This window comes from Oncorhynchus mykiss, unplaced genomic scaffold (assembly GCF_013265735.2).
Source record: "Oncorhynchus mykiss isolate Arlee unplaced genomic scaffold, USDA_OmykA_1.1 un_scaffold_169, whole genome shotgun sequence".
Taxonomy (NCBI): domain Eukaryota; kingdom Metazoa; phylum Chordata; class Actinopteri; order Salmoniformes; family Salmonidae; genus Oncorhynchus; species Oncorhynchus mykiss.
Genome location: NW_023493669.1, coordinates 402340 through 429645, shown reverse-complemented (window position 1 = coordinate 429645; position 27306 = coordinate 402340). Strand labels below are relative to the sequence as shown.

The 27306-nt window shown below is 46.8% G+C and overlaps 1 protein-coding gene across 6 annotated transcripts in view; it reads right to left on the bottom strand.

The window, feature by feature from the left end:
* Positions 1 to 27306, bottom strand: part of LOC110512416 (mitochondrial dynamics protein MID51-like) — a 42680-nt gene that overhangs the window by 8995 nt on the left and 6379 nt on the right. For 5 of the 6 annotated variants that reach the window (XM_036972502.1, XM_036972504.1, XM_036972506.1 and 2 more), the window contains exons 4-5: positions 4632 to 4738; positions 1027 to 1203 (exon numbers count right to left, since the gene is read on the bottom strand). In XM_036972502.1, the coding sequence (XP_036828397.1) occupies positions 1027 to 1203; positions 4632 to 4738 (284 nt within the window). Of the gene's footprint in view, positions 1 to 1026; positions 1204 to 1362; positions 1430 to 4631; positions 4739 to 27306 lie in introns of all 6 variants that reach the window. The other variant, XM_036972503.1, reaches the window with a different exon arrangement.

The window sequence follows — 27306 nt, the reverse complement described above, 5'->3', positions numbered from 1 at the left end:
CTGTAATATAGATACTGAAGATCTCCTGTAATATTGATACTGTGATATACTGTAGATCTCCTGTAAAATTGATACCGTAGATCTCCTGTAATATTGATACTGTAGATCTCCTGTAATATTGATACTGTAGATCTCCTGTAATATTGATACTGTAGATCTCCTGTAATATTGATACTGTGATATACTGTAGATCTCCTGTAAAATTGATCCTGTAATATAGATACTGAAGATCTCCTGTAATATTGATACTGTGATATACTGTAGATCTCCTGTAAAATTGATACCGTAGATCTCCTGTAATATTGATACTGTAGATCTCCTGTAATATTGATACTGTAGATCTCCTGTAATATTGATACTGTAGATCTCCTGTAATATTGATACTGTGATATACTGTAGATCTCCTGTAATGTTGATACTGTAGATCTCCTGTAATATTGATACTGTAGATCTCCTGTAATTTTGATACTGTAGATCTCCTGTAATATTGATACTGTAGATCTCCTGTAATATTGATACTGTAGATCTCCTGTAATATTGATACTGTAGATCTCCTGTAATATTGATACTGTAGATCTCCTGTAATATCGATACTGTAGATCTCCTGTAATATTGATATTGCACATTTCGTTGTGAATTCACTGAATTGTTCAACCCTGATGTCGGCCATTTAGAAAGACACTCTTATTCAGAAAGACTTACTTAGTCCATTCAACATGAACAATTATTGTGTGATTCAGTGTGTGTGATTCGGTGTGTGTGATTCAGTGTGTGTGATTCAGTGTGTGATTCGGTGTGTGTGATTCGGTGTGTGTGATTCAGTGCGTGTGATTCAGTGCGTGTGATTCAGTGTGTGATTCGGTGTGTGTGATTCGGTGCGTGTGATTCGGTGCGTGTGATTCGGTGCGTGTGATTCGGTGCGTGTGATTCGGTGCGTGTGATTCAGTGCGTGTGATTCAGTGCGTGTGATTCAGTGCGTGTGATTCAGTGCGTGTGATTCAGTGCGTGTGATTCAGTGCCTGGTACCTGTAGGTCGTCGAGCAGGGACCCTCCCAGTGACATCTCTCCCAGAGGCATGTCAGGGTTTGTGCTGTGCAGGAAGCCTTGTACCTCTATACAGATATCTAGAGCGAGACTTTCAGCTCTGTGGACGACCTCTGGGGCTAAAGCTGCTCTGGTTGAATAATACTGCTGGAGACGGTCCTACAGAGAGAGAGAGAGGTTAGAGGTCAGATATCTAGAGCTAGACTCTCAGCTCTGTGGACGACCTCTGGGGCTAAAGCTGCTCTGGTTGAAAAATACTGCTGGAGACGGTCCTACAGAGAGAGAGAGAGGTTAGAGGTCAGATATCTAGAGCTAGACTCTCAGCTCTGTGGACGACCTCTGGGGCTAAAGCTGCTCTGGTTGAATAATACTGCTGGAGACGGTCCTACAGAGAGAGAGAGAGGTTAGAGGTCAGATATCTAGCGCGAGACTCAGCTCTGTGGACGACCTCTGGGGCTAAAGCTGCTCTGGTTGAGTAATACTGCTGGAGACGGTCCTACAGAGAGAGAGAGAGAGAGGTTAGAGGTCAGATATCTAGAGCTAGACTCAGCTCTGTGGACGACCTCTGGTCAACAGGGCAGCTGAATCAATTGCACCTGCAGCCAACAGGGCAGCTGAATCAAGCGCACCTGCAGCCAACAGGGCAGCTGAATCAAGCGCACCTGCAGCCAACAGGGCAGCTGAATCAAGCGCACCTGCAGCCAACAGGGCAGCTGAATCAAGCGCACCTGCAGCCAACAGGGCAGCTGAATCAATTGCACCTGCAGCCAACAGGGCAGCTGAATCAAGCGCACCTGCAGCCACCAGGGCAGCTGAATCAAGCGCACCTGCAGCCAACAGGGCAGCTGAATCAATTGCACCTGCCGCCAACAGACTAATTAAATAATAGGAGCCTAGGGCCTCATCTTTTCTCCAGAAATGTTTGGTGATCCACTAGGAATGTCTTGAAGATGGGCCAGTGGATGAAAACCGACAGGTTGGTGATCCACTAGGAATGCCTTGTAGATGGCCAGTGGATGAAATGGTTGGTGATCCACTAGGAATGCCTTGAAGATGGCCCAGTGGATGAAATGGTTGGTGATCCACTAGGAATGCCTTGTAGATGGCCCAGTGGATGAAATGGTTGGTGATCCACTAGGAATGCCTTGAAGATGGCCCAGTGGATGAAATGGTTGGTGATCCACTAGGAATGCCTTGAAGATGGCCCAGTGGATGAAATGGTTGGTGATCCACTAGGAATGCCTTGTAGATGGCCCAGTGGATGAAATGGTTGGTGATCCACTAGGAATGCCTTGAAGATGACCCAGTGGATGAAATGGTTGGTGATCCACTAGGAATGCCTTGAAGATGGGCCAGTGGATGAAATGGTTGGTGATCCACTAGGAATGCCTTGAAGATGGGCCAGTGGATGAAAACCGACAGGTTGGTGATCCACTAGGAATGCCTTGAAGATGGCCCAGTGGATGAAATGGTTGGTGATCCACTAGGAATGCCTTGTAGATGGACCAGTGGATGAAATGGTTGGTGATCCACTAGGAATGCCTTGAAGATGGCCCAGTGGATGAAATGGTTGGTGATCCACTAGGAATGCCTTGAAGATGGGCCAGTGGATGAAATGGTTGGTGATCCACTAGGAATGCCTTGAAGATGGGCCAGTGGATGAAAACCGACAGGTTGGTGATACACTAGGAATGCCTTGAAGATGGCCCAGTGGATGAAATAGTTGGTGATCCACTAGGAATGCCTTGTAGATGGACCAGTGGATGAAATGGTTGGTGATCCACTAGGAATGCCTTGAAGATGGCCCAGTGGATGAAATGGTTGGTGATCCACTAGGAATGCCTTGAAGATGGGCCAGTGGATGAAATGGTTGGTGATCCACTAGGAATGCCTTGAAGATGGGCCAGTGGATGAAAACCGACAGGTTGGTGATCCACTAGGAATGCCTTGAAGATGGCCCAGTGGATGAAATGGTTGGTGATCCACTAGGAATGCCTTGTAGATGGCCCAGTGGATGAAATGGTTGGTGATCCACTAGGAATGCCTTTAAGATGGCCCAGTGGATGAAATGGTTGGTGATCCACTAGGAATGCCTTGTAGATGGGCCAGTGGATGAAATGGTTGGTGATCCACTAGGAATGTCTTGAAGATGGCCCAGTGGATGAAAGCCGACAGGTTGGTGATACACTAGTTATGCCTTGAAGATGGGCCAGTGGATGAAATGGTTGGTGATCCACTAGGAATGTCTTGAAGATGGCCCAGTGGATGAAAGCCGACAGGAGAGATGTTCCTACCAGACTACAGACCAACGTCTGGATAGATACTTAACATACCAGCTAACCACATCTTAACATACCAGCTAACCACATGATAACATACAGCATAACATACCAGCTAACCACATCATAACATACCAGCTAACCACATGATAACATACCAGCTAACCACAGCATAACATACCAGCTAACCACATCATAACATACAGCATAACATACCAGCTAACCACATCTTAACATACCAGCTAACCACATCATAACATACCAGCTAACCACATCTTAACATACCAGCTAACCACATCATAACATACCAGCTAACCACATCTTAACATACCAGCTAACCACATCATAACATACCAGCTAACCACATGATAACATACAGCATAACATACCAGCTAACCACATCATAACATACCAGCTAACCACATGATAACATACAGCATAACATACCAGCTAACCACATCATAACATACCAGCTAACCACATGATAACATACAGCATAACATACCAGCTAACCACATCATAACATACCAGCTAACCACATCATAACATACCAGATAACCACATCTTAACATACAGCATAACATACCAGCTAACCACATCATAACATACCAGCTAACCACATCATAACATACCAGCTAACCACATCATAACATACCAGCTAACCACATCATAACATACCAGCTAACCACATCATAACATACCAGCTAACCACATCATAACATACCAGCTAACCACATCATAACATACCAGATAACCACATCTTAACATACAGCATAACATACCAGCTAACCACATCATAACATACCAGCTAACCACATCATAACATACCAGCTAACCACAGCATAACATACAGCATAACATACCAGCTAACCACATCATAACATGCACGGCATTCAGAAAGAATTCAGACCCCTTGACTTTTTCCACATTTTGTTACGTTACAGCCTTATTCTAAAATGAATTCAATCGTTTCCCCTCATCAATCTACACACAATACCTCATAACGACAAAGACAAACAGTTCAGGAATGTTTACAAATATATTCAAAATAAAAAACAGAAATACCTTATATACCTTAAAAACATTTATTAAATAACTTTTAGAATAAGGCTGTAATGTAACAACGTGTGGAAAAATGGTTTTTCGTAGGGTTGTCCCTAGCAGGAATCGAACCCACGATCCTTGACGTTGCAAGTACCACGCTCTACCAACTGGGCCACACAATCAGATCGCACACAGTCATGTTGATGCAATGCAGTCAGCCAGGAACACCAACGTAAACTCCTGGCTAGAGGTCAAGGGTCATACCTGCAGGGTGAGAGACAGCTGTAGGCTCTTGGGTCTCTGGGGCTCTGCTGCGTTGACAGGCTTCTCATTCAGACTAGACTTCTGCTGCTGGGGCTGGCACAGGTCAGCTAGAAAGAGAGGGGTGAGAAAGAAGAGAGAGGAGAGAGAGGTTGGGGTGAGAAAGAAGAGAGGAGAGAGAGGGTGGGGTGAGAAAGAGAGAGAGGAGAGAGAGGGTGGGGTGAGAAAGAGAGAGAGGAGAGAGAGGATGGGGTGAGAAAGAAGAGAGAGGGTGGGGTGAGAAAGAAGAAAGAGGAGAGAGAGGGTGGGGTGAGAAAGAAGAGAGAGGAGAGAGAGGGTGGGGTGAGAAAGAAGAGAGGAGAGAGAGGGTGGGGTGAGAAAGAAGAGAGAGGAGAGAGAGGGTGGGGTGAGAAAGGAGAGGAGAGAGAGGATGGGGTGAGAAAGAAGAGAGGAGAGAGAGGGTGGGGTGAGAAAGAAGAGAGAGGAGAGAGAGGGTGGGGTGAGAAAGGAGAGGAGAGAGAGGGTGGGGTGAGAAAGAAGAAAGAGGAGAGAGAGGGTGGGGTGAGAAAGAAGAGAGAGGAGAGAGAGGGTGGGGTGAGAAAGGAGAGGAGAGAGAGGATGGGGTGAGAAAGAAGAGAGAGGAGAGAGGGTGGGGTGAGAAAGAAGAGAGAGGAGAGAGAGGGTGGGGTGAGAAAGAAGAGAGAGGAGAGAGAGGGTGGGGTGAGAAAGAAGAGAGAGGAGAGAGAGGGTGGGGTGAGAAAGAAGAGGAGAGAGAGGAAGGGGTGAGAAAGGAGAGGAGAGAGGGTGGGGTGAGAAAGAAGAGAGAGGAGAGAGAGGGTGGGGTGAGAAAGAAGAGAGAGGAGAGAGAGGGTGGGGTGAGAAAGAAGAGAGAGGAGAGAGGATGGGGTGAGAAAGAAGAGAGAGGAGAGAGGGTGGGGTGAGAAAGAAGAGAGAGGAGAGAGAGGGTGGGGTGAGAAAGAAGAGAGAGGAGAGAGAGGGTGGGGTGAGAAAGAGAGAGAGGAGAGAGAGGATGGGGTGAGAAAGAAGAGAGAGGAGAGAGAGGGTGGGGTGAGAAAGAAGAGAGAGGAGAGAGAGGATGGGGTGAGAAAGAAGAGAGAGGAGAGAGAGGGTGGGGTGAGAAAGAAGAGAGGAGAGAGAGGGTGGGGTGAGAAAGAAGAGAGAGGAGAGAGAGGGTGGGGTGAGAAAGAAGAGAGAGGAGAGAGGGTGGGGTGAGAAAGAAGAGAGAGGAGAGAGAGGGTGGGGTGAGAAAGAAGAGAGAGGAGAGAGAGGGTGGGGTGAGAAAGAAGAGAGGAGAGAGAGGATGGGGTGAGAAAGAAGAGAGAGGAGAGAGAGGATGGGGTGAGAAAGAAGAGAGAGGAGAGAGAGGATGGGGTGAGAAAGAAGAGAGAGGAGAGAGAGGGTGGGGTGAGAAAGAAGAGAGAGGAGAGAGGGTGGGGTGAGAAAGAAGAGAGAGGAGAGAGAGGGTGGGGTGAGAAAGAAGAGAGAGGAGAGAGGGTGGGGTGAGAAAGAAGAGAGAGGAGAGAGAGGGTGGGGTGAGAAAGAAGAGAGAGGAGAGAGAGGGTGGGGTGAGAAAGAAGAGAGAGGAGAGAGAGGGTGGGGTGAGAAAGAAGAGAGAGGAGAGAGAGGGTGGGGTGAGAAAGAAGAGAGGAGAGAGAGGGTGGGGTGAGAAAGAAGAGAGGAGAGAGAGGGTGGGGTGAGAAAGAAGAGAGGAGAGAGAGGGTGGGGTGAGAAAGAAGAGAGAGGAGAGAGAGGGTGGGGTGAGAAAGAAGAGAGAGGAGAGAGAGGGTGGGGTGAGAAAGAAGAGAGGAGAGAGAGGGTGGGGTGAGAAAGAAGAGAGGAGAGAGAGGGTGGGGTGAGAAAGAAGAGAGAGGAGAGAGAGGGTGGGGTGAGAAAGAAGAGAGAGGAGAGAGGGTGGGGTGAGAAAGAAGAGAGAGGAGAGAGAGGGTGGGGTGAGAAAGAAGAGAGAGGAGAGAGGGTGGGGTGAGAAAGAGAGAGAGGAGAGAGAGGATGGGGTGAGAAAGAAGAGAGAGGAGAGAGGGTGGGGTGAGAAAGAAGAGAGAGGAGAGAGAGGGTGGGGTGAGAAAGAAGAGAGAGGAGAGAGAGGGTGGGGTGAGAAAGAAGAGAGAGGAGAGAGAGGGTGGGGTGAGAAAGAAGAGAGGAGAGAGAGGGTGGGGTGAGAAAGAAGAGAGAGGAGAGAGAGGGTGGGGTGAGAAAGAAGAGAGAGGGTGGGGTGAGAAAGAAGAGAGAGGAGAGAGAGGGTGGGGTGAGAAAGAAGAGAGAGGAGAGAGAGGGTGGGGTGAGAAAGAAGAGAGGAGAGAGAGGGTGGGGTGAGAAAGAAGAGAGGAGAGAGAGGATGGGGTGAGAAAGAGGAAAGCGAGGATGGGGTGAGAAAGAGAGAGCAAGAGAGTGAAAGGAGGAAGAGATAGGAAAGAGAATGGCCGTGTCGGAGAGCATTAAAACCCTGATGCATCATGGGTAAATTGTGACTGACTGATCTACAAATAATGAGTATTTATGACGCAAGGTGATTTGTAGATCAGTCAGTCTCTGAAGATGACTACAACGCCCAACGAGTCTCCAATCCACCAACGTTAACAGTAGAGATATAGTGTCGTCATGGATCATTAGTGGTGTGGTAATCAGTGTCCTGTACCTTTCTGGGTCATTAGTGGTGTGGTGATCAGTGTCCTGTACCTTTCTGGATCATTAGTGGTGTGGTAATCAGTGTCCTGTCCCTTTCTGGATCATTAGTGGTGTGGTGATCAGTGTCCTGTACCTTTCTGGATCATTAGTGGTGTGGTAATCAGTGTCCTGTACCTTTCTGGATCATTAGTGGTGTGGTGATCAGTGTCCTGTACCTTTCTGGATCATTAGTGGTGTGGTAATCAGTGTCCTGTACCTTTCTGGATCATTAGTGGTGTGGTAATCAGTGTCCTGTACCTTTCTGGATCATTAGTGGTGTGGTGATCAGTGTCCTGTACCTTTCTGGATCATTAGTGGTGTGGTAATCAGTGTCCTGTACCTTTCTGGATCATTAGTGGTGTGGTGATCAGTGTCCTGTACCTTTCTGGGTCATTAGTGGTGTGGTAATCAGTGTCCTGTCCCTTTCTGGATCATTAGTGGTGTAGTGTGGTGATCAGTGTCCTGTCCCTTTCTGGATCATTAGTCGTGTGGTAATCAGTGTCCTGTCCCTTTCTGGGTCATTAGTGGTGTGGTAATCAGTGTCCTGTACCTTTCTGGATCATTAGTGGTGTGGTAATCAGTGTCCTGTACCTTTCTGGATCATTAGTGGTGTAGTGTGGTGATCAGTGTCCTGTCCCTTTCTGGATCATTAGTGGTGTGGTAATCAGTGTCCTGTACCTTTCTGGATCATTAGTGGTGTAGTGTGGTGATCAGTGTCCTGTCCCTTTCTGGATCATTAGTGGTGTAGTGTGGTGATCAGTGTCCTGTACCTTTCTGGATCATTAGTGGTGTAGTGTGGTGATCAGTGTCCTGTCCCTTTCTGGATCATTAGTGGTGTAGTGTGGTGATCAGTGTCCTGTACCTTTCTGGATCATTAGTGGTGTGGTAATCAGTGTCCTGTACCTTTCTGGATCATTAGTGGTGTGGTAATCAGTGTCCTGTCCCTTTCTGGATCATTAGTGGTGTAGTGTGGTGATCAGTGTCCTGTACCTTTCTGGATCATTAGTGGTGTGGTGATCAGTGTCCTGTCCCTTTCTGGATCATTAGTGGTGTGGTGATCAGTGTCCTGTACCTTTCTGGGTCATTAGTGGTGTAGTGTGGTAATCAGTGTCCTGTACCTTTCTGGATCATTAGTGGTGTAGTGTGGTGATCAGTGTCCTGTCCCTTTCTGGGTCATTAGTGGTGTAGTGTGGTAATCAGTGTCCTGTACCTTTCTGGATCATTAGTGGTGTGGTACTCAGTGTCCTGTACCTTTCTGGATCATTAGTGGTGTAGTGTGGTAATCAGTTTCCTGTACCTTTCTGGATCATTAGTGGTGTGGTGATCAGTGTCCTGTCCCTTTCTGGATCATTAGTGGTGTGGTAATCAGTGTCCTGTACCTTTCTGGATCATTAGTGGTGTGGTGATCAGTGTCCTGTACCTTTCTGGGTCATTAGTGGTGTGGTAATCAGTGTCCTGTACCTTTCTGGATCATTAGTGGTGTGGTGATCAGTGTCCTGTACCTTTCTGGATCATTAGTGGTGTGGTAATCAGTGTCCTGTACCTTTCTGGATCATTAGTGGTGTGGTGATCAGTGTCCTGTACCTTTCTGGATCATTAGTGGTGTGGTAATCAGTGTCCTGTCCCTTTCTGGATCATTAGTGGTGTGGTAATCAGTGTCCTGTACCTTTCTGGATCATTAGTGGTGTGGTGATCAGTGTCCTGTACCTTTCTGGATCATTAGTGGTGTGGTAATCAGTGTCCTGTACCTTTCTGGATCATTAGTGGTGTGGTAATCAGTGTCCTGAACCTTTCTGGATCATTAGTGGTGTGGTAATCAGTGTCCTGTACCTTTCTGGATCATTAGTGGTGTGGTGATCAGTGTCCTGTACCTTTCTGGATCATTAGTGGTGTGGTAATCAGTGTCCTGTCCCTTTCTGGATCATTAGTGGTGTAGTGTGGTGATCAGTGTCCTGTCCCTTTCTGGATCATTAGTGGTGTGGTAATCAGTGTCCTGTACCTTTCTGGATCATTAGTGGTGTAGTGTGGTGATCAGTGTCCTGTCCCTTTCTGGATCATTAGTGGTGTGGTAATCAGTGTCCTGTACCTTTCTGGGTCATTAGTGGTGTGGTGATCAGTGTCCTGTACCTTTCTGGATCATTAGTGGTGTGGTAATCAGTGTCCTGTCCCTTTCTGGATCATTAGTGGTGTAGTGTGGTAATCAGTGTCCTGTACCTTTCTGGGTCATTAGTGGTGTGGTAATCAGTGTCCTGTACCTTTCTGGGTCATTAGTGGTGAAGTGATCAGTGTCCTGTCCCTTTCTGGATCATTCGTGGTGTAGTGTGGTAATCAGTGTCCTGTACCTTTCTGGGTCATTAGTGGTGTGGTAATCAGTGTCCTGTACCTTTCTGGGTCATTAGTGGTGTGGTAATCAGTGTCCTGTACCTTTCTGGGTCATTCGTGGTGTGGTAATCAGTGTCCTGTACCTTTCTGGGTCATTAGTGGTGTGGTAATCAGTGTCCTGTACCTTTCTGGGTCATTAGTGGTGTGGTAATCAGTGTCCTGTACCTTTCTGGGTCATTCGTGGTGTGGTAATCAGTGTCCTGTACCTTTCTGGATCATTAGTGGTGTGGTGATCAGTGTCCTGTACCTTTCTAGATCATTAGTGGTGTGGTGATCAGTGTCCTGTACCTTTCTGGATCATTAGTGGTGTGGTAATCAGTGTCCTGTACCTTTCTGGGTCATTCGTGGTGTGGTAATCAGTGTCCTGTACCTTTCTGGATCATTAGTGGTGTGGTGATCAGTGTCCTGTACCTTTCTGGATCATTAGTGGTGTAGTGTGGTAATCAGTGTCCTGTACCTTTCTGGATCATTAGTGGTGTAGTGTGGTAATCAGTGTCCTGTACCTTTCTGGGTCATTAGTGGTGTGGTAATCAGTGTCCTGTACCTTTCTGGATCATTAGTGGTGTGGTAATCAGTGTCCTGTACCTTTCTGGATCATTAGTGGTGTGGTAATCAGTGTCCTGTACCTTTCTGGATCATTAGTGGTGTAGTGTGGTGATCAGTGTCCTGTACCTTTCTGGGTCATTAGTGGTGTAGTGTGGTGATCAGTGTCCTGTCCCTTTCTGGATCATTAGTGGTGTAGTGTGGTGATCAGTGTCCTGTACCTTTCTGGATCATTAGTGGTGTGGTAATCAGTGTCCTGTACCTTTCTGGATCATTAGTGGTGTGGTGATCAGTGTCCTGTACCTTTCTGGATCATTAGTGGTGTGGTACTCAGTGTCCTGTACCTTTCTGGATCATTAGTGGTGTGGTAATCAGTGTCCTGTACCTTTCTGGATAATTAGTGGTGTAGTGTGGTAATCAGTTTCCTGCACCTTTCTGGGTCATTAGTGGTGTGGTGATCAGTGTCCTGTACCTTTCTGGATCGTTAGTGGTGTGGTGATCAGTGTCCTGTCCCTTTCTGGATCATTAGTGGTGTGGTGATCAGTGTCCTGTACCTTTCTAGGTCATTAGTGGTGTGGTAATCAGTTTCCTGTCCCTTTCTGGATCGTTAGTGGTGTGGTGATCAGTGTCCTGTCCCTTTCTGGATCATTAGTGGTGTGGTGATCAGTGTCCTGTACCTTTCTGGATCATTAGTGGTGTAGTGTGGTAATCAGTGTCCTGTACCTTTCTGGATCATTAGTGGTGTGGTGATCAGTGTCCTGTACCTTTCTGGGTCATTAGTGGTGTGGTAATCAGTGTCCTGTCCCTTTCTGGATCATTAGTGGTGTAGTGTGGTGATCAGTGTCCTGTCCCTTTCTGGATCATTAGTCGTGTGGTAATCAGTGTCCTGTCCCTTTCTGGGTCATTAGTGGTGTGGTAATCAGTGTCCTGTACCTTTCTGGATCATTAGTGGTGTGGTAATCAGTGTCCTGTACCTTTCTGGATCATTAGTGGTGTAGTGTGGTGATCAGTGTCCTGTCCCTTTCTGGATCATTAGTGGTGTGGTAATCAGTGTCCTGTACCTTTCTGGATCATTAGTGGTGTAGTGTGGTGATCAGTGTCCTGTCCCTTTCTGGATCATTAGTGGTGTAGTGTGGTGATCAGTGTCCTGTACCTTTCTGGATCATTAGTGGTGTAGTGTGGTGATCAGTGTCCTGTCCCTTTCTGGATCATTAGTGGTGTAGTGTGGTGATCAGTGTCCTGTACCTTTCTGGATCATTAGTGGTGTGGTAATCAGTGTCCTGTACCTTTCTGGATCATTAGTGGTGTGGTAATCAGTGTCCTGTCCCTTTCTGGATCATTAGTGGTGTAGTGTGGTGATCAGTGTCCTGTACCTTTCTGGATCATTAGTGGTGTGGTGATCAGTGTCCTGTCCCTTTCTGGATCATTAGTGGTGTGGTGATCAGTGTCCTGTACCTTTCTGGGTCATTAGTGGTGTAGTGTGGTAATCAGTGTCCTGTACCTTTCTGGATCATTAGTGGTGTAGTGTGGTGATCAGTGTCCTGTCCCTTTCTGGGTCATTAGTGGTGTAGTGTGGTAATCAGTGTCCTGTACCTTTCTGGATCATTAGTGGTGTGGTACTCAGTGTCCTGTACCTTTCTGGATCATTAGTGGTGTAGTGTGGTAATCAGTTTCCTGTACCTTTCTGGATCATTAGTGGTGTGGTGATCAGTGTCCTGTCCCTTTCTGGATCATTAGTGGTGTGGTAATCAGTGTCCTGTACCTTTCTGGATCATTAGTGGTGTGGTGATCAGTGTCCTGTACCTTTCTGGGTCATTAGTGGTGTGGTAATCAGTGTCCTGTACCTTTCTGGATCATTAGTGGTGTGGTGATCAGTGTCCTGTACCTTTCTGGATCATTAGTGGTGTGGTAATCAGTGTCCTGTACCTTTCTGGATCATTAGTGGTGTGGTGATCAGTGTCCTGTACCTTTCTGGATCATTAGTGGTGTGGTAATCAGTGTCCTGTCCCTTTCTGGATCATTAGTGGTGTGGTAATCAGTGTCCTGTACCTTTCTGGATCATTAGTGGTGTGGTGATCAGTGTCCTGTACCTTTCTGGATCATTAGTGGTGTGGTAATCAGTGTCCTGTACCTTTCTGGATCATTAGTGGTGTGGTAATCAGTGTCCTGAACCTTTCTGGATCATTAGTGGTGTGGTAATCAGTGTCCTGTACCTTTCTGGATCATTAGTGGTGTGGTGATCAGTGTCCTGTACCTTTCTGGATCATTAGTGGTGTGGTAATCAGTGTCCTGTCCCTTTCTGGATCATTAGTGGTGTAGTGTGGTGATCAGTGTCCTGTCCCTTTCTGGATCATTAGTGGTGTGGTAATCAGTGTCCTGTACCTTTCTGGATCATTAGTGGTGTAGTGTGGTGATCAGTGTCCTGTCCCTTTCTGGATCATTAGTGGTGTGGTAATCAGTGTCCTGTACCTTTCTGGGTCATTAGTGGTGTGGTGATCAGTGTCCTGTACCTTTCTGGATCATTAGTGGTGTGGTAATCAGTGTCCTGTCCCTTTCTGGATCATTAGTGGTGTAGTGTGGTAATCAGTGTCCTGTACCTTTCTGGGTCATTAGTGGTGTGGTAATCAGTGTCCTGTACCTTTCTGGGTCATTAGTGGTGTGGTGATCAGTGTCCTGTCCCTTTCTGGATCATTCGTGGTGTAGTGTGGTAATCAGTGTCCTGTACCTTTCTGGGTCATTAGTGGTGTGGTAATCAGTGTCCTGTACCTTTCTGGGTCATTAGTGGTGTGGTAATCAGTGTCCTGTACCTTTCTGGGTCATTCGTGGTGTGGTAATCAGTGTCCTGTACCTTTCTGGGTCATTAGTGGTGTGGTAATCAGTGTCCTGTACCTTTCTGGGTCATTAGTGGTGTGGTAATCAGTGTCCTGTACCTTTCTGGGTCATTCGTGGTGTGGTAATCAGTGTCCTGTACCTTTCTGGATCATTAGTGGTGTGGTGATCAGTGTCCTGTACCTTTCTAGATCATTAGTGGTGTGGTGATCAGTGTCCTGTACCTTTCTGGATCATTAGTGGTGTGGTAATCAGTGTCCTGTACCTTTCTGGGTCATTCGTGGTGTGGTAATCAGTGTCCTGTACCTTTCTGGATCATTAGTGGTGTGGTGATCAGTGTCCTGTACCTTTCTGGATCATTAGTGGTGTAGTGTGGTAATCAGTGTCCTGTACCTTTCTGGATCATTAGTGGTGTAGTGTGGTAATCAGTGTCCTGTACCTTTCTGGGTCATTAGTGGTGTGGTAATCAGTGTCCTGTACCTTTCTGGATCATTAGTGGTGTGGTAATCAGTGTCCTGTACCTTTCTGGATCATTAGTGGTGTGGTAATCAGTGTCCTGTACCTTTCTGGATCATTAGTGGTGTAGTGTGGTGATCAGTGTCCTGTACCTTTCTGGGTCATTAGTGGTGTAGTGTGGTGATCAGTGTCCTGTCCCTTTCTGGATCATTAGTGGTGTAGTGTGGTGATCAGTGTCCTGTACCTTTCTGGATCATTAGTGGTGTGGTAATCAGTGTCCTGTACCTTTCTGGATCATTAGTGGTGTGGTGATCAGTGTCCTGTACCTTTCTGGATCATTAGTGGTGTGGTACTCAGTGTCCTGTACCTTTCTGGATCATTAGTGGTGTGGTAATCAGTGTCCTGTACCTTTCTGGATAATTAGTGGTGTAGTGTGGTAATCAGTTTCCTGCACCTTTCTGGGTCATTAGTGGTGTGGTGATCAGTGTCCTGTACCTTTCTGGATCGTTAGTGGTGTGGTGATCAGTGTCCTGTCCCTTTCTGGATCATTAGTGGTGTGGTGATCAGTGTCCTGTACCTTTCTAGGTCATTAGTGGTGTGGTAATCAGTTTCCTGTCCCTTTCTGGATCGTTAGTGGTGTGGTGATCAGTGTCCTGTCCCTTTCTGGATCATTAGTGGTGTGGTGATCAGTGTCCTGTACCTTTCTGGATCATTAGTGGTGTAGTGTGGTAATCAGTTTCCTGTCCCTTTCTGGATCGTTAGTGGTGTGGTGATCAGTGTCCTGTCCCTTTCTGGGTCATTAGTGGTGTGGTAATCAGTGTCCTGTACCTTTCTGGATCATTAGTGGTGTGGTGATCAGTGTCCTGTCCCTTTCTGGATCATTAGTGGTGTGGTAATCAGTGTCCTGTACCTTTCTGGGTCATTAGTGGTGTGGTGATCAGTGTCCTGTACCTTTCTGGATCGTTAGTGGTGTGGTGATCAGTGTCCTGTACCTTTCTGGATCATTAGTGGTGTAGTGTGGTAATCAGTTTCCTGTACCTTTCTGGGTCATTAGTGGTGTGGTAATCAGTGTCCTGTCCCTTTCTGGATCATTAGTGGTGTAGTGTGGTGATCAGTGTCCTGTACCTTTCTGGATCATTAGTGGTGTGGTAATCGGTGTCCTGTACCTTTCTGGGTCATTAGTGGTGTGGTGATCAGTGTCCTGTCCCTTTCTGGATCATTAGTGGTGTGGTGATCAGTGTCCTGTACCTTTCTAGGTCATTAGTGGTGTGGTGATCAGTGTCCTGTACCTTTCTGGGTCATTAGTGGTGTGGTAATCAGTGTCCTGTCCCTTTCTGGATCATTAGTGGTGTGGTGATCAGTGTCCTGTACCTTTCTGGGTCATTAGTGGTGTGGTAATCAGTGTCCTGTCCCTTTCTGGATCATTAGTGGTGTGGTGATCAGTGTCCTGTCCCTTTCTGGATCATTAGTGGTGTGGTGATCAGTGTCCTGTACCTTTCTGGATCATTAGTGGTGTAGTGATCAGTGTCCTGTACCTTTCTGGATCATTAGTGGTGTGGTAATCGGTGTCCTGTACCTTTCTGGATCATTAGTGGTGTGGTGATCAGTGTCCTGTACCTTCCTGGATCATTAGTGGTGTGGTGATCAGTGTCCTGTACCTTTCTGGGTCATTAGTGGTGTGGTGATCAGTGTCCTGTACCTTTCTGGATCATTAGTGGTGTGGTGATCAGTGTCCTGTCCCTTTCTGTGTCATTAGTGGTGTGGTGATCAGTGTCCTGTACCTTTCTGGATCATTAGTGGTGTGGTGATCAGTGTCCTGTACCTTTCTGGGTCATTAGTGGTGTGGTAATCAGTGTCCTGTACCTTTCTGGATCATTAGTGGTGTGGTGATCAGTGTCCTGTCCCTTTCTGGATCATTAGTGGTGTGGTGATCAGTGTCCTGTACCTTTCTGGATCATTAGTGGTGTAGTGTGGTGATCAGTGTCCTGTACCTTTCTGGATCATTAGTGGTGTGGTGATCAGTGTCCTGTACCTTTCTGGATCATTAGTGGTGTGGTACTCAGTGTCCTGTACCTTTCTGGATCATTAGTGGTGTGGTACTCAGTGTCCTGTACCTTTCTGGATCATTAGTGGTGTGGTGATCAGTGTCCTGTACCTTCCTGGATCATTAGTGGTGTAGTGTGGTGATCAGTGTCCTGTACCTTCCTGGATCATTAGTGGTGTGGTGATCAGTGTCCTGTACCTTTCTGGATCATTAGTGGTGTGGTGATCAGTGTCCTGTACCTTTCTGGATCATTAGTGGTGTGGTGATCAGTGTCCTGTACCTTTCTGGATCATTAGTGGTGTGGTGATCAGTGTCCTGTACCTTTCTGGATCATTAGTGGTGTGGTGATCAGTGTCCTGTACCTTTCTGGATAATTAGTGGTGTAGTGTGGTAATCAGTTTCCTGCACCTTTCTGGGTCATTAGTGGTGTGGTGATCAGTGTCCTGTACCTTTCTGGATCGTTAGTGGTGTGGTGATCAGTGTCCTGTCCCTTTCTGGATCATTAGTGGTGTGGTGATCAGTGTCCTGTACCTTTCTAGGTCATTAGTGGTGTGGTAATCAGTTTCCTGTCCCTTTCTGGATCGTTAGTGGTGTGGTGATCAGTGTCCTGTCCCTTTCTGGATCATTAGTGGTGTGGTGATCAGTGTCCTGTACCTTTCTGGATCATTAGTGGTGTAGTGTGGTAATCAGTTTCCTGTCCCTTTCTGGATCGTTAGTGGTGTGGTGATCAGTGTCCTGTCCCTTTCTGGGTCATTAGTGGTGTGGTAATCAGTGTCCTGTACCTTTCTGGATCATTAGTGGTGTGGTGATCAGTGTCCTGTCCCTTTCTGGATCATTAGTGGTGTGGTAATCAGTGTCCTGTACCTTTCTGGGTCATTAGTGGTGTGGTGATCAGTGTCCTGTACCTTTCTGGATCGTTAGTGGTGTGGTGATCAGTGTCCTGTACCTTTCTGGATCATTAGTGGTGTAGTGTGGTAATCAGTTTCCTGTACCTTTCTGGGTCATTAGTGGTGTGGTAATCAGTGTCCTGTCCCTTTCTGGATCATTAGTGGTGTAGTGTGGTGATCAGTGTCCTGTACCTTTCTGGATCATTAGTGGTGTGGTAATCGGTGTCCTGTACCTTTCTGGGTCATTAGTGGTGTGGTGATCAGTGTCCTGTCCCTTTCTGGATCATTAGTGGTGTGGTGATCAGTGTCCTGTACCTTTCTAGGTCATTAGTGGTGTGGTGATCAGTGTCCTGTACCTTTCTGGGTCATTAGTGGTGTGGTAATCAGTGTCCTGTCCCTTTCTGGATCATTAGTGGTGTGGTGATCAGTGTCCTGTACCTTTCTGGGTCATTAGTGGTGTGGTAATCAGTGTCCTGTCCCTTTCTGGATCATTAGTGGTGTGGTGATCAGTGTCCTGTCCCTTTCTGGATCATTAGTGGTGTGGTGATCAGTGTCCTGTACCTTTCTGGATCATTAGTGGTGTAGTGATCAGTGTCCTGTACCTTTCTGGATCATTAGTGGTGTGGTAATCGGTGTCCTGTACCTTTCTGGATCATTAGTGGTGTGGTGATCAGTGTCCTGTACCTTCCTGGATCATTAGTGGTGTGGTGATCAGTGTCCTGTACCTTTCTGGGTCATTAGTGGTGTGGTGATCAGTGTCCTGTACCTTTCTGGATCATTAGTGGTGTGGTGATCAGTGTCCTGTCCCTTTCTGTGTCATTAGTGGTGTGGTGATCAGTGTCCTGTACCTTTCTGGATCATTAGTGGTGTGGTGATCAGTGTCCTGTACCTTTCTGGGTCATTAGTGGTGTGGTAATCAGTGTCCTGTACCTTTCTAGATCATTAGTGGTGTGGTGATCAGTGTCCTGTACCTTTCTGGATCATTAGTGGTGTGGTAATCAGTGTCCTGTACCTTTCTGGGTCATTCGTGGTGTGGTAATCAGTGTCCTGTACCTTTCTGGATCATTAGTGGTGTGGTGATCAGTGTCCTGTACCTTTCTGGATCATTAGTGGTGTAGTGTGGTAATCAGTGTCCTGTACCTTTCTGGATCATTAGTGGTGTAGTGTGGTAATCAGTGTCCTGTACCTTTCTGGGTCATTAGTGGTGTGGTAATCAGTGTCCTGTACCTTTCTGGATCATTAGTGGTGTGGTAATCAGTGTCCTGTACCTTTCTGGATCATTAGTGGTGTGGTAATCAGTGTCCTGTACCTTTCTGGATCATTAGTGGTGTAGTGTGGTGATCAGTGTCCTGTACCTTTCTGGGTCATTAGTGGTGTAGTGTGGTGATCAGTGTCCTGTCCCTTTCTGGATCATTAGTGGTGTAGTGTGGTGATCAGTGTCCTGTACCTTTCTGGATCATTAGTGGTGTGGTAATCAGTGTCCTGTACCTTTCTGGATCATTAGTGGTGTGGTGATCAGTGTCCTGTACCTTTCTGGATCATTAGTGGTGTGGTACTCAGTGTCCTGTACCTTTCTGGATCATTAGTGGTGTGGTAATCAGTGTCCTGTACCTTTCTGGATAATTAGTGGTGTAGTGTGGTAATCAGTTTCCTGCACCTTTCTGGGTCATTAGTGGTGTGGTGATCAGTGTCCTGTACCTTTCTGGATCGTTAGTGGTGTGGTGATCAGTGTCCTGTCCCTTTCTGGATCATTAGTGGTGTGGTGATCAGTGTCCTGTACCTTTCTAGGTCATTAGTGGTGTGGTAATCAGTTTCCTGTCCCTTTCTGGATCGTTAGTGGTGTGGTGATCAGTGTCCTGTCCCTTTCTGGATCATTAGTGGTGTGGTGATCAGTGTCCTGTACCTTTCTGGATCATTAGTGGTGTAGTGTGGTAATCAGTTTCCTGTCCCTTTCTGGATCGTTAGTGGTGTGGTGATCAGTGTCCTGTCCCTTTCTGGGTCATTAGTGGTGTGGTAATCAGTGTCCTGTACCTTTCTGGATCATTAGTGGTGTGGTGATCAGTGTCCTGTCCCTTTCTGGATCATTAGTGGTGTGGTAATCAGTGTCCTGTACCTTTCTGGGTCATTAGTGGTGTGGTGATCAGTGTCCTGTACCTTTCTGGATCGTTAGTGGTGTGGTGATCAGTGTCCTGTACCTTTCTGGATCATTAGTGGTGTAGTGTGGTAATCAGTTTCCTGTACCTTTCTGGGTCATTAGTGGTGTGGTAATCAGTGTCCTGTCCCTTTCTGGATCATTAGTGGTGTAGTGTGGTGATCAGTGTCCTGTACCTTTCTGGATCATTAGTGGTGTGGTAATCGGTGTCCTGTACCTTTCTGGGTCATTAGTGGTGTGGTGATCAGTGTCCTGTCCCTTTCTGGATCATTAGTGGTGTGGTGATCAGTGTCCTGTACCTTTCTAGGTCATTAGTGGTGTGGTGATCAGTGTCCTGTACCTTTCTGGGTCATTAGTGGTGTGGTAATCAGTGTCCTGTCCCTTTCTGGATCATTAGTGGTGTGGTGATCAGTGTCCTGTACCTTTCTGGGTCATTAGTGGTGTGGTAATCAGTGTCCTGTCCCTTTCTGGATCATTAGTGGTGTGGTGATCAGTGTCCTGTCCCTTTCTGGATCATTAGTGGTGTGGTGATCAGTGTCCTGTACCTTTCTGGATCATTAGTGGTGTAGTGATCAGTGTCCTGTACCTTTCTGGATCATTAGTGGTGTGGTAATCGGTGTCCTGTACCTTTCTGGATCATTAGTGGTGTGGTGATCAGTGTCCTGTACCTTCCTGGATCATTAGTGGTGTGGTGATCAGTGTCCTGTACCTTTCTGGGTCATTAGTGGTGTGGTGATCAGTGTCCTGTACCTTTCTGGATCATTAGTGGTGTGGTGATCAGTGTCCTGTCCCTTTCTGTGTCATTAGTGGTGTGGTGATCAGTGTCCTGTACCTTTCTGGATCATTAGTGGTGTGGTGATCAGTGTCCTGTACCTTTCTGGGTCATTAGTGGTGTGGTAATCAGTGTCCTGTACCTTTCTGGATCATTAGTGGTGTGGTGATCAGTGTCCTGTCCCTTTCTGGATCATTAGTGGTGTGGTGATCAGTGTCCTGTACCTTTCTGGATCATTAGTGGTGTAGTGTGGTGATCAGTGTCCTGTACCTTTCTGGATCATTAGTGGTGTGGTGATCAGTGTCCTGTACCTTTCTGGATCATTAGTGGTGTGGTACTCAGTGTCCTGTACCTTTCTGGATCATTAGTGGTGTGGTACTCAGTGTCCTGTACCTTTCTGGATCATTAGTGGTGTGGTGATCAGTGTCCTGTACCTTCCTGGATCATTAGTGGTGTAGTGTGGTGATCAGTGTCCTGTACCTTCCTGGATCATTAGTGGTGTGGTGATCAGTGTCCTGTACCTTTCTGGATCATTAGTGGTGTGGTGATCAGTGTCCTGTACCTTTCTGGATCATTAGTGGTGTGGTGATCAGTGTCCTGTACCTTTCTGGATCATTAGTGGTGTGGTGATCAGTGTCCTGTACCTTTCTGGATCATTAGTGGTGTGGTGATCAGTGTCCTGTACCTTTCTGGATAATTAGTGGTGTAGTGTGGTAATCAGTTTCCTGCACCTTTCTGGGTCATTAGTGGTGTGGTGATCAGTGTCCTGTACCTTTCTGGATCGTTAGTGGTGTGGTGATCAGTGTCCTGTCCCTTTCTGGATCATTAGTGGTGTGGTGATCAGTGTCCTGTACCTTTCTAGGTCATTAGTGGTGTGGTAATCAGTTTCCTGTCCCTTTCTGGATCGTTAGTGGTGTGGTGATCAGTGTCCTGTCCCTTTCTGGATCATTAGTGGTGTGGTGATCAGTGTCCTGTACCTTTCTGGATCATTAGTGGTGTAGTGTGGTAATCAGTTTCCTGTCCCTTTCTGGATCGTTAGTGGTGTGGTGATCAGTGTCCTGTCCCTTTCTGGGTCATTAGTGGTGTGGTAATCAGTGTCCTGTACCTTTCTGGATCATTAGTGGTGTGGTGATCAGTGTCCTGTCCCTTTCTGGATCATTAGTGGTGTGGTAATCAGTGTCCTGTACCTTTCTGGGTCATTAGTGGTGTGGTGATCAGTGTCCTGTACCTTTCTGGATCGTTAGTGGTGTGGTGATCAGTGTCCTGTACCTTTCTGGATCATTAGTGGTGTAGTGTGGTAATCAGTTTCCTGTACCTTTCTGGGTCATTAGTGGTGTGGTAATCAGTGTCCTGTCCCTTTCTGGATCATTAGTGGTGTAGTGTGGTGATCAGTGTCCTGTACCTTTCTGGATCATTAGTGGTGTGGTAATCGGTGTCCTGTACCTTTCTGGGTCATTAGTGGTGTGGTGATCAGTGTCCTGTCCCTTTCTGGATCATTAGTGGTGTGGTGATCAGTGTCCTGTACCTTTCTAGGTCATTAGTGGTGTGGTGATCAGTGTCCTGTACCTTTCTGGGTCATTAGTGGTGTGGTAATCAGTGTCCTGTCCCTTTCTGGATCATTAGTGGTGTGGTGATCAGTGTCCTGTACCTTTCTGGGTCATTAGTGGTGTGGTAATCAGTGTCCTGTCCCTTTCTGGATCATTAGTGGTGTGGTGATCAGTGTCCTGTCCCTTTCTGGATCATTAGTGGTGTGGTGATCAGTGTCCTGTACCTTTCTGGATCATTAGTGGTGTAGTGATCAGTGTCCTGTACCTTTCTGGATCATTAGTGGTGTGGTAATCGGTGTCCTGTACCTTTCTGGATCATTAGTGGTGTGGTGATCAGTGTCCTGTACCTTCCTGGATCATTAGTGGTGTGGTGATCAGTGTCCTGTACCTTTCTGGGTCATTAGTGGTGTGGTGATCAGTGTCCTGTACCTTTCTGGATCATTAGTGGTGTGGTGATCAGTGTCCTGTCCCTTTCTGTGTCATTAGTGGTGTGGTGATCAGTGTCCTGTACCTTTCTGGATCATTAGTGGTGTGGTGATCAGTGTCCTGTACCTTTCTGGGTCATTAGTGGTGTGGTAATCAGTGTCCTGTACCTTTCTGGATCATTAGTGGTGTGGTGATCAGTGTCCTGTCCCTTTCTGGATCATTAGTGGTGTGGTGATCAGTGTCCTGTACCTTTCTGGATCATTAGTGGTGTAGTGTGGTGATCAGTGTCCTGTACCTTTCTGGATCATTAGTGGTGTGGTGATCAGTGTCCTGTACCTTTCTGGATCATTAGTGGTGTGGTACTCAGTGTCCTGTACCTTTCTGGATCATTAGTGGTGTGGTACTCAGTGTCCTGTACCTTTCTGGATCATTAGTGGTGTGGTGATCAGTGTCCTGTACCTTCCTGGATCATTAGTGGTGTAGTGTGGTGATCAGTGTCCTGTACCTTCCTGGATCATTAGTGGTGTGGTGATCAGTGTCCTGTACCTTTCTGGATCATTAGTGGTGTGGTGATCAGTGTCCTGTACCTTTCTGGATCATTAGTGGTGTGGTGATCAGTGTCCTGTACCTTTCTAGGTCATTAGTGGTGTAGTGTGGTAATCAGTGTCCTGTACCTTTCTGGATCATTAGTGGTGTGGTGATCAGTGTCCTGTACCTTTCTGGATCATTAGTAGTGTGGTAATCAGTGTCCTGTACCTTTCTGGATCATTAGTAGTGTGGTAATCAGTGTCCTGTACCTTTCTGGATCATTAGTGGTGTAGTGTGGTGATCAGTGTCCTGTACCTTTCTGGATCATTAGTGGTGTAGTGTGGTGATCAGTGTCCTGTACCTTCCTGGATCATTAGTGGTGTAGTGTGGTAATCAGTGTCCTGTACCTTCCTGGATCATTAGTGGTGTAGTGTGGTGATCAGTGTCCTGTACCTTCCTGGATCATTAGTGGTGTGGTGATCAGTGTCCTGTACCTTTCTGGATCATTAGTGGTGTGGTGATCAGTGTCCTGTACCTTTCTGGGTCATTAGTGGTGTGGTAATCAGTGTCCTGTACCTTTCTGGATCATTAGTGGTGTGGTGATCAGTGTCCTGTCCCTTTCTGGATCATTAGTGGTGTGGTGATCAGTGTCCTGTACCTTTCTGGATCATTAGTGGTGTAGTGTGGTGATCAGTGTCCTGTACCTTTCTGGATCATTAGTGGTGTGGTAATCAGTGTCCTGTACCTTTCTGGATCATTAGTGGTGTGGTGATCAGTGTCCTGTACCTTTCTGGATCATTAGTGGTGTGGTACTCAGTGTCCTGTACCTTTCTGGATCATTAGTGGTGTGGTAATCAGTGTCCTGTACCTTTCTGGATAATTAGTGGTGTAGTGTGGTAATCAGTTTCCTGCACCTTTCTGGGTCATTAGTGGTGTGGTGATCAGTGTCCTGTACCTTTCTGGATCGTTAGTGGTGTGGTGATCAGTGTCCTGTCCCTTTCTGGATCATTAGTGGTGTGGTGATCAGTGTCCTGTACCTTTCTAGGTCATTAGTGGTGTGGTAATCAGTTTCCTGTCCCTTTCTGGATCGTTAGTGGTGTGGTGATCAGTGTCCTGTCCCTTTCTGGATCATTAGTGGTGTGGTGATCAGTGTCCTGTACCTTTCTGGATCATTAGTGGTGTAGTGTGGTAATCAGTTTCCTGTCCCTTTCTGGATCGTTAGTGGTGTGGTGATCAGTGTCCTGTCCCTTTCTGGGTCATTAGTGGTGTGGTAATCAGTGTCCTGTACCTTTCTGGATCATTAGTGGTGTGGTGATCAGTGTCCTGTCCCTTTCTGGATCATTAGTGGTGTGGTAATCAGTTTCCTGTACCTTTCTGGGTCATTAGTGGTGTGGTGATCAGTGTCCTGTACCTTTCTGGATCGTTAGTGGTGTGGTGATCAGTGTCCTGTACCTTTCTGGATCATTAGTGGTGTAGTGTGGTAATCAGTTTCCTGTACCTTTCTGGGTCATTAGTGGTGTGGTAATCAGTGTCCTGTCCCTTTCTGGATCATTAGTGGTGTAGTGTGGTGATCAGTGTCCTGTACCTTTCTGGATCATTAGTGGTGTGGTAATCGGTGTCCTGTACCTTTCTGGGTCATTAGTGGTGTGGTGATCAGTGTCCTGTCCCTTTCTGGATCATTAGTGGTGTGGTGATCAGTGTCCTGTACCTTTCTAGGTCATTAGTGGTGTGGTGATCAGTGTCCTGTACCTTTCTGGGTCATTAGTGGTGTGGTAATCAGTGTCCTGTCCCTTTCTGGATCATTAGTGGTGTGGTGATCAGTGTCCTGTACCTTTCTGGGTCATTAGTGGTGTGGTAATCAGTGTCCTGTCCCTTTCTGGATCATTAGTGGTGTGGTGATCAGTGTCCTGTCCCTTTCTGGATCATTAGTGGTGTGGTGATCAGTGTCCTGTACCTTTCTGGATCATTAGTGGTGTAGTGATCAGTGTCCTGTACCTTTCTGGATCATTAGTGGTGTGGTAATCGGTGTCCTGTACCTTTCTGGATCATTAGTGGTGTGGTGATCAGTGTCCTGTACCTTCCTGGATCATTAGTGGTGTGGTGATCAGTGTCCTGTACCTTTCTGGGTCATTAGTGGTGTGGTGATCAGTGTCCTGTACCTTTCTGGATCATTAGTGGTGTGGTGATCAGTGTCCTGTCCCTTTCTGTGTCATTAGTGGTGTGGTGATCAGTGTCCTGTACCTTTCTGGATCATTAGTGGTGTGGTGATCAGTGTCCTGTACCTTTCTGGGTCATTAGTGGTGTGGTAATCAGTGTCCTGTACCTTTCTGGATCATTAGTGGTGTGGTGATCAGTGTCCTGTCCCTTTCTGGATCATTAGTGGTGTGGTGATCAGTGTCCTGTACCTTTCTGGATCATTAGTGGTGTAGTGTGGTGATCAGTGTCCTGTACCTTTCTGGATCATTAGTGGTGTGGTGATCAGTGTCCTGTACCTTTCTGGATCATTAGTGGTGTGGTACTCAGTGTCCTGTACCTTTCTGGATCATTAGTGGTGTGGTACTCAGTGTCCTGTACCTTTCTGGATCATTAGTGGTGTGGTGATCAGTGTCCTGTACCTTCCTGGATCATTAGTGGTGTAGTGTGGTGATCAGTGTCCTGTACCTTCCTGGATCATTAGTGGTGTGGTGATCAGTGTCCTGTACCTTTCTGGATCATTAGTGGTGTGGTGATCAGTGTCCTGTACCTTTCTGGATCATTAGTGGTGTGGTGATCAGTGTCCTGTACCTTTCTAGGTCATTAGTGGTGTAGTGTGGTAATCAGTGTCCTGTACCTTTCTGGATCATTAGTGGTGTGGTGATCAGTGTCCTGTACCTTTCTGGATCATTAGTAGTGTGGTAATCAGTGTCCTGTACCTTTCTGGATCATTAGTAGTGTGGTAATCAGTGTCCTGTACCTTTCTGGATCATTAGTGGTGTAGTGTGGTGATCAGTGTCCTGTACCTTTCTGGATCATTAGTGGTGTAGTGTGGTGATCAGTGTCCTGTACCTTCCTGGATCATTAGTGGTGTAGTGTGGTAATCAGTGTCCTGTACCTTCCTGGATCATTAGTGGTGTAGTGTGGTGATCAGTGTCCTGTACCTTCCTGGATCATTAGTGGTGTGGTGATCAGTGTCCTGTACCTTTCTGGATCATTAGTGGTGTGGTGATCAGTGTCCTGTACCTTTCTGGGTCATTAGTGGTGTGGTAATCAGTGTCCTGTACCTTTCTGGATCATTAGTGGTGTGGTGATCAGTGTCCTGTCCCTTTCTGGATCATTAGTGGTGTGGTGATCAGTGTCCTGTACCTTTCTGGATCATTAGTGGTGTAGTGTGGTGATCAGTGTCCTGTACCTTTCTGGATCATTAGTGGTGTGGTAATCAGTGTCCTGTACCTTTCTGGATCATTAGTGGTGTGGTGATCAGTGTCCTGTACCTTTCTGGATCATTAGTGGTGTGGTACTCAGTGTCCTGTACCTTTCTGGATCATTAGTGGTGTGGTAATCAGTGTCCTGTACCTTTCTGGATAATTAGTGGTGTAGTGTGGTAATCAGTTTCCTGCACCTTTCTGGGTCATTAGTGGTGTGGTGATCAGTGTCCTGTACCTTTCTGGATCGTTAGTGGTGTGGTGATCAGTGTCCTGTCCCTTTCTGGATCATTAGTGGTGTGGTGATCAGTGTCCTGTACCTTTCTAGGTCATTAGTGGTGTGGTAATCAGTTTCCTGTCCCTTTCTGGATCGTTAGTGGTGTGGTGATCAGTGTCCTGTCCCTTTCTGGATCATTAGTGGTGTGGTGATCAGTGTCCTGTACCTTTCTGGATCATTAGTGGTGTAGTGTGGTAATCAGTTTCCTGTCCCTTTCTGGATCGTTAGTGGTGTGGTGATCAGTGTCCTGTCCCTTTCTGGGTCATTAGTGGTGTGGTAATCAGTGTCCTGTACCTTTCTGGATCATTAGTGGTGTGGTGATCAGTGTCCTGTCCCTTTCTGGATCATTAGTGGTGTGGTAATCAGTTTCCTGTACCTTTCTGGGTCATTAGTGGTGTGGTGATCAGTGTCCTGTACCTTTCTGGATCGTTAGTGGTGTGGTGATCAGTGTCCTGTACCTTTCTGGATCATTAGTGGTGTAGTGTGGTAATCAGTTTCCTGTACCTTTCTGGGTCATTAGTGGTGTGGTAATCAGTGTCCTGTCCCTTTCTGGATCATTAGTGGTGTAGTGTGGTGATCAGTGTCCTGTACCTTTCTGGATCATTAGTGGTGTGGTAATCGGTGTCCTGTACCTTTCTGGGTCATTAGTGGTGTGGTGATCAGTGTCCTGTCCCTTTCTGGATCATTAGTGGTGTGGTGATCAGTGTCCTGTACCTTTCTAGGTCATTAGTGGTGTGGTGATCAGTGTCCTGTACCTTTCTGGGTCATTAGTGGTGTGGTAATCAGTGTCCTGTCCCTTTCTGGATCATTAGTGGTGTGGTGATCAGTGTCCTGTACCTTTCTGGGTCATTAGTGGTGTGGTAATCAGTGTCCTGTCCCTTTCTGGATCATTAGTGGTGTGGTGATCAGTGTCCTGTCCCTTTCTGGATCATTAGTGGTGTGGTGATCAGTGTCCTGTACCTTTCTGGATCATTAGTGGTGTAGTGATCAGTGTCCTGTACCTTTCTGGATCATTAGTGGTGTGGTAATCGGTGTCCTGTACCTTTCTGGATCATTAGTGGTGTGGTGATCAGTGTCCTGTACCTTCCTGGATCATTAGTGGTGTGGTGATCAGTGTCCTGTACCTTTCTGGGTCATTAGTGGTGTGGTGATCAGTGTCCTGTACCTTTCTGGATCATTAGTGGTGTGGTGATCAGTGTCCTGTCCCTTTCTGTGTCATTAGTGGTGTGGTGATCAGTGTCCTGTACCTTTCTGGATCATTAGTGGTGTGGTGATCAGTGTCCTGTACCTTTCTGGGTCATTAGTGGTGTGGTAATCAGTGTCCTGTACCTTTCTGGATCATTAGTGGTGTGGTGATCAGTGTCCTGTCCCTTTCTGGATCATTAGTGGTGTGGTGATCAGTGTCCTGTACCTTTCTGGATCATTAGTGGTGTAGTGTGGTGATCAGTGTCCTGTACCTTTCTGGATCATTAGTGGTGTGGTGATCAGTGTCCTGTACCTTTCTGGATCATTAGTGGTGTGGTACTCAGTGTCCTGTACCTTTCTGGATCATTAGTGGTGTGGTACTCAGTGTCCTGTACCTTTCTGGATCATTAGTGGTGTGGTGATCAGTGTCCTGTACCTTCCTGGATCATTAGTGGTGTAGTGTGGTGATCAGTGTCCTGTACCTTCCTGGATCATTAGTGGTGTGGTGATCAGTGTCCTGTACCTTTCTGGATCATTAGTGGTGTG